Below are 7,490 nucleotides of genomic sequence, written 5' to 3' on the forward strand. Positions count from 1 at the left end.
TGACTTTTTAAATGACCAATACATTATATTTAAGCTTACAAATAGACATCAATTTATGTAAACCATAGAGAATCATTGAAATCAACTATAGATAACTCTAGTAATTTATATTTAGTTTATCATTAAGGTTAATTCTTTAGGACATATTTTAGAATGGTCCAATTATAATGTTAAATATAAATTACTACACATGTACGTGTAGGTTTGTGTATTAGCATATATGTCTATAGATGTAAATTAATGTCCCTATAGCTATGTAGTTACTGATATCGACAGATGTTAATAAAGGTCTAGAAGAATAAGTGCAAATAACTGGGAAGAATTATTTCTTGAAGGTATATATCTTTAAAAATACCCCTACATAAAAATTTTAAAATTACAAAAACACAAACATCCATGAAAATATTACATATGTATATTATAAATATATTATAACTAAAAATAATAAAATACTGTAAACTTATAAGACTCCAGGGACCTGCAAAAAGAAATCCACTTCTTGCGTCTGAGAAAGGAAACCTCCCCCTGCACCTGCTCCTGGGACCTGCCCCGTCCTCAGTGGTCCCGAGCGTCCCCTGGTGGCCCCGCGCGCCCCCGCAGGAGGTTTGTGTCCGGGCTCACACGGGCCTCCCCTCACTGTGTCTCGCACAGTAATACACGGCCGTGTCCTCGGCTCTCAGGCTGCTCGTCTGCAGATACAGCGAGTTCTTTGAATCATCTCTTGAGTTGGTGAATCGGCCCTTCACAGACGCGGCGTATTCTGCTGTCCCACCACAGGTTTTGTTTTTAATAAAACCTACCCACTCCAGCCCCTTCCCTGGAGCCTGGCGGACCCAGCTCATCTCATAGCTGCTGAAGGTGAATCCAGAGGCCGCACAGGAGAGTCTCAGGGACCCCCCAGGCTGGACCAAGCCTCCCCCAGACTCCACCAGCTGCACCTCACACTGGACACCTGCAAACACAGAGACATCCTGGTCAGAAACTGCCACACAAACCCACTGTTCCCCTCACTCATGTCCACACACACTCAGTAACTCTAGTTCTCCATAAATCACCTTTAAAAATAGCAACAAGGAAGACCCAGCTCAGCCCAGACTCCATGGTGAGTCCTCTGTGTTCAGTGCTGATCAACGAATGGAAACACCTGGGAATCCCGGAGCTGGGCTCTTCTGCCACAGCTGCAGGGTCAGGGCTGGGCTGGTTTTCATCAGCATAGGGCAGACCCTATTTGCATGTCTCCTCCTATATAGCGAGTTCTAGAAGGGATGCCCAGAGGAGCTGTATCCCAGAGTGGATGTGAGTGATTATACTTCACAAATAATTCTCACTAGCATTTCTACTTTTAGATGCACAAGAAGTATGTTCTGTGGGAGTCAAATTTTCCTACATTTACACATGTGAATGTCAACCCCCAAGTGTGGAAGAGCCATGTCACATGTCTAAGAGTTCACATCCGAGAAGTCAGTTTGGGATCTTTGTGATGTAATTTGCAATAAATATTCAATTTGTACAGTTTATAAAATTGAATTATATGTATGTGCTTTGGCTCATTATACCTGTCGTAAGTACTTGTGAATTTAACCATGCTGTTGATTGTATCCAACATTATTTAATTGTAGTAGTGGGTACTATGCCAATATATGACTTTCCCAAAATTTGTTTACTGATAAAACTGCTGATTAATATTTTGATTATTTTCAGTTTCTGTGTATTTCAGACAAAGCTGCTGCTCAGCTTAGAGGACTACACAGCTGAGAAACATGTCCTTAATCTTACAACAACATGAACAACAGCTAAACTGGTCAAGCTGCAAATGAATCCGTTTTCTTTAAAATTCATCATGTAATTGAAGTTATAGCACCCTGTGTATTTATCAGTGTATGTGAAAGAAAGAAAGTAAGAGTGAGGAAAGGAGATTGAAAAAGAAAGTGTTTCTACATCATCTTTAACTTATGAAATCTTCAAATACAGGAACTTATTCCTAATGAACAGGGTCCACGTAAGTTGAAGAGGGTAGCTTGATGCACTCTCGTATGGCTATATATTTATAATATAAATATTAGTTTCCAAACACGTAAACACTCATACCCATTAGAGTAGATGTAGTGGAGGGTGTCTAGTGGTAGAATGAGAAGATGCCACAAAACCCCATCTCCAGTGCCTTTCCCTGCCTGCTGCACCTGCCCTGATGCTGAGCCTTGAGCCTGACTGACCACCGAGCCCCACAATGGTCTTGAGCCCCCACGTGGTGCCAAGTGCCCCCTGGGTTTCCCTGCTGGTTCCTGAGTTTCAGCTTCTGTTTCAGCACCCCCTGCTGTCCTGTGAACCCCCACAGGAAGGTGTGTGTCTGGGTTCACACCGGTGTCCCCCACACTGTGTCTTTTGCTTGAAAACACATGGTTGTGTGCTTGTTGCTCACATTGCTCAGCTGTAGGAAGATACGTTTTTTGGACACAGATCTGGAGGCGGTGACTGGACCCTAGAGGAGTGGGTTGGAATTTTTGCTCCCTTCATGACCTGTGCACCTGACCAACTCCAGTCCCTCCCCTGGGGCTCATTGATCCAGATCCAGCAAGAAGCACTGGTTGTGATGCAGAATCCAGTATTAAAACTGAAATGTTATTGTTGTTGATTCATTAAACAGAATGTGCCATGTTGATTTTAGTGCCGCATCTTTTATAGATATGGCTGATTAACTTCAGAAGCACTGGTAACTTATAGACACTGAGAAATAGGAGTGACTGTAGGTGACTCTGCCTTTGGCACATGTGAGAAAGTTTTTCTCTTGTTACAACAAATGTTTCTTCTTCAGAGACTTCACAGGTAAGAACAGGATAAGGAATCCAGAGAAGTGCCCCAGAGGAAACTATTTTATGGAGAGGAAGCCAGAGTGACAGGAAACCAGGCCTTAGCCCCATCTGCCCCTGCCCTGAGGCTGGCTTTTGTGCAGTGTGTCCTGAGCGCCCCCCAGTGGTCCTGTGCCCACGTCAGGGAGGCTTGTTTATGGGCTCACACTGACTTGTTTTTTTCTAATACTTTCCCCCCCACACAAAGACAGAGTAAACCATGAATCTATGCATCTCAGGAATAAAGAACAGCAGGATAACACCCCTGTACCCCACCCCAAACACATTTAGGTAAATCCTATTAAAACTGCTGAAAACCAAAGACAAATAGAAATTCATTCAGGCAAGTGGATGGGAACAGAGGGGGCATTCCTTCCAAAAGAACAGAAAAGATGATGACAGCATTCTTCTGATTAAAACCTTACAAGCTAGAGGAAAGTCGATGGTATCTATAAAGTGTTGGAAGGAAAGTCAACTCATTGTTTTATAATTTATGGATGTTCTCTAAAAAGTGAAAAAATAAACAATTTCATTTCTCCTTGAAAGCATGAGGGTCTCAATGAATCCATGCCCTCATGAGACCAGTGAAAATAATTTTGAAAAATTACAGGGTTTGGAAGGGCCCTAACAGCATACAGCAAGTAAAAAAACATTTATTCAAGAAAATTTAGAAAACTCAGTAAGGCCAGTCATCACATTAGATCTAAGATGCTCTTCCTCCCTTCCACATCCCAGCTCAGCATGATGTAAACTCCACTGCAGACAGATGCAGCCAAGAAGACAGGACACCTGCTACCCAGCTCCCGTGGAGGAATCTCTTCCCCAGGGGCCAGGACATTGGCCCTCTGACTCTGCCAAGAGCACACGATGCTGAGGCTCAGTTCTGGACAAAAGCTAATGAGAAAGAGAGAGTCACTTCTTCCATGGACCCAATCATGGATGGAGGCTCTGCCCTGGGCCCAGTGCCAGGACATTGGGTCCCTGATTTCTAGCTCTGCTCCTATGGCAGAGGCTTCACCCCACGAGAACTGGAGTGCTGAGAAGGTGAGAAGCTTCTGTCTAAACCTCCACTCAGCACTCAGCTTCTACGCTGAGGAGGAAAAAAGCTCATCATTATCTCCATCTGCAGAATCTTGGTTAGGAGCTCTGTCCCAGGAGAGAGTGGGTGCTGGCATTTAATCATAAAATATGACCCTTAATTTGGTTCCAAACATCCTAACTTCAGTAATGACAGAATGTGGAAAGGTTCAAAACCTGTCAGTGTTCTCAAAAGCAGTGGTGGGTGTCGTGAAAGGTCCTTGAAAGGAGATGGGTGGATGTGTGGGAGATGCAGGCTGAACCGAGAAGGGGGAGGGCTGGGGGATGTTCTCTTGTGGTTGGAACAAATGCCAGACATTGTTCAAAGTGTCCCATGTTTGTTTGGTTCAATCTGTGAAGGAATGGAACCTCAGTCTGCAAGTGGTTGAGCTCAACATCTGGGCCTGGTTAGGAAAGTGACAGAGAAAGCCCAGCCCAAACCACTGACACCTGAGGGTGACCATGGCACCTACAGCTGTGTCCCTTTGATCTTTGGGACTGGCTTCTCTCACTTAGCCTCATGTCTGGAGTCCACCTGTAATGGTTAGTCATTTGCTATTTTTTATTGCTGATGGTATTCAATTGATAGATACTTCCTACTTCCTTACCCATTCAACTTTTGAGACATTCATGTTATTTTTAGTTTCTAATGCACACACACACACACACATGCGTAACATCTTAAATATTTGAATACAAGTTTTGTGTGAATATAAGATTGTATTTCTGTGATGCAAATATTTAGAAGTGGGATATTTAGGTCATGTGTTAAGGGCATTTTTGATTTAAAAAAAACTAAAAATCATTGTCCTGAGTAGCTGTTTCATTTTGCATTCTCATTAGCAATGTTGTAGACTCTAGGAAACTGGCATGCTCACCAGCATTGGTATTATCTGTATTTCTTCTTAATTTCAGCCATTTAAAAAGTGTATAGTGGTGTCTCATTGTGGGCTTGATTTGAATTTCTCTAATGAAAGATCCTGTTGAGAGCCTGTTTATATGCTTTTGTGTCATCTGCACATCTTCTTCAGTGAAATGACGGCAGAAATCATTTCCTAGTTTATCTGTGGGTTATTTCTTGATTTTTGTGTGTGTGTGTGTGTGTGTTTTTTTTTTTTGCAGTTGAGTTCTGAGAGTTCTTATTAAAATTACATTGGTGCTTATATGATTTGCAAAGAGTTCTCATTTGAAACTTGGCATTCATTTCCATATAGTAAGGAAAAATTTTTTAAATTTAATAAGGTTCAACTGATATTAATTTCATTTATTTATCATATATTAAATTTTAATTTTTGATCATTGGTCAACTGTTAATTATTTTATATTTTTAATTGTATTTGTTTACACATTTATTTGTATAAATGTAAGAGCTATGAGTGCATCCTTTGCACTTGGATATATTACACCATGGCCTTGGCTTTTAGTGTACTGACACCCAAATCATGTACATTGTACCCATCAGGTGATGCCTCATCACGCCGCCACCTTCCACCCTCCCATCCTTCTATGTCTCCATGTCCATCATTTCTCACTCCATGTCCTTGTGTACACATTGTTACCTCCCACTTATAGTTCAGTAAGTATAATGTCCTCCAGTTCTATGCATCTTGCTGCAAAAGACACAGTTTCATTCTTTCTTGTGGCTGATTAGTATTGAATTGGGTGTACATGCTACATTCTTTCATAAAATCATCTGTTGGGTGACACTCAGGTTGACATAGATGCTATTGAGAATAGTTTTGTGGTAAACATAGAAGTGTGGGTATCTTTTAGAAATAATGATTTATTTTCCTTTGCGTAGTTACCCAGTAGTGGGATTGCTGTGTCAAATGGCAGGTCTATTTCTACTTATTTTTGGAAATCTCCATACCATTATCGACAGAAGTTGTATTTGTCCACATCCTCATCAACAGTGTCTAAGAGTTCCCTTTCCAATCTATCTTCAGCAACATCTGATATTTTTGAGTTTCTAGCAGTAGTCATTTTGACTGGTGTTAGACAAGAGCTTGTTGTGGCTTAAATTTTCATTTCCCTGATGGTTAGTGATGTTGAGCATTGTTTGTATATGTAGAATCCATCTTTAGATGTTCTTTAAAAAATGTCTACTTATGTCCTTTGCTCATTTTAATGGGGGTATTTTGTTCTTGTTCCTATGTTGTAGAGTTGATTGAATTGCTTGTGAATTCTTCACATTGGTTCGCTGTCACAGGCAAGGTGTGCAAAAAATTTGCAACTTGCCTGTTCATTCTGTTGCTGTGAAAAAACTCTGTGGGTTAAACAAATGTCATGTGTCAATTTTTTTCTTGGGCATGCTTTTGGCGTCTTAGTCATAAATTATTTACCTAGTCCAATGCCCAGAAGACTAGTCCTGGTGTCTTCTTTGAGTGCACTTATAGTTGAAATATTACAGGTAAGTATTTAATTCACTTTGTGTGGAGTACGGATGTGTTGAAGGTGAGGGTCCAGTTTTGTTCTTCTGCATGTTGCAGTGAGCTGAGATCGTGCCACTGTACTACAGCCTTGGCAACAGAGGGAAACTCTGTCTCAAAACAAAAACAAAAACAAAAACAAAAACCCACCAAACAAGAAATGTATAGTTAGGGCTGGGCACGCTGGCTCACACGTGTAATCCAAACATTCTTCTGCATGTTGCTATCCAATTTCCCCAGCACCATTTATTGAATGGGATGTCCTTTCCCTGGTGTACATTTTTGTTAATTTTTGTTAACTTTGCCAAAGATCACTTGGCAATAGAGTGTGTGGCTCAATTCTTGCTTCTGTACAATGTACCCAAGAGCATTGTTTTGCCTGGGGCCTCGGTACTGACCTGGTCACTGCTTGAACTCTGTTGATCAGTGGTGTTTCTATGACTGTAGTGATTCAATGTCATGGGACAGCTTTCCTAAAATTGTGGACGATTCTGTTTTCATATTCAAACATGAGTTAGAAACATAATAAATGTGTTTAAAATTTTCCATTTCTTTACTACATTGCTCCTCAAACTTACTGAGGTGGATTTCTGGTGTCAAGATGAGGCATTTCTTTTCTAAGTGTTGGATTTGTTTACTTGCCTGGGTATTTATGGGCTCCCCATTGGAAATAAGCCTCATCCATCACACCTACCCTAAGACATTTTTAGGAATTTATTTGTGCACTGCCACTGTGAGACACTCCATGATGAAAACATATTTCATCTATCTTATTGTTTCATGAAATTACTAGTGTAACTTCCACTCTACAAGAAAACTTGCTATCTGGATTTTCATAATTCCTCTTGCTCTCTTATCTCCACATTCTTCTTCTACATAATTTCTACAGTTTAAGAATGGCACACTCTATGGACATTTGTATTTGGTCCTTTAAAGTGATATGAGCCTCAGAAACCAGTGGCCGCATATCAGTGATGCATCTGGCTCAGGTAACAGGAAACTTTCATGCTGAATCTTTGTCAAACAGGATACAGCTTCTCTTGCATGAACCACTAACAGGCAACATGCCATTTATTAGTCAAGAAGATAGAGGAAGACAAGGCTCTGAGTCTGGTGGGGACAAGAAACACAGGCCCTG

The 7,490-nt window shown here is 41.0% G+C and overlaps 1 gene segment (V, D, J or C); it reads right to left on the bottom strand.

The window, feature by feature from the left end:
* Positions 1–602: 602 nt before the first annotated feature.
* Positions 603–1,202, bottom strand: LOC116547048. The segment is given in 2 exon segments: positions 603–952; positions 1,056–1,202. Coding segments are annotated over 2 exon segments (381 nt in total).
* Between the last annotated feature and the right edge of the window lie 6,288 nt (positions 1,203–7,490).

Source organism: Sapajus apella, unplaced genomic scaffold (genome assembly GCF_009761245.1).
Source record: "Sapajus apella isolate SASKATOON/1434 unplaced genomic scaffold, GSC_monkey_1.0 scaffold1947, whole genome shotgun sequence".
Taxonomy (NCBI): domain Eukaryota; kingdom Metazoa; phylum Chordata; class Mammalia; order Primates; family Cebidae; genus Sapajus; species Sapajus apella.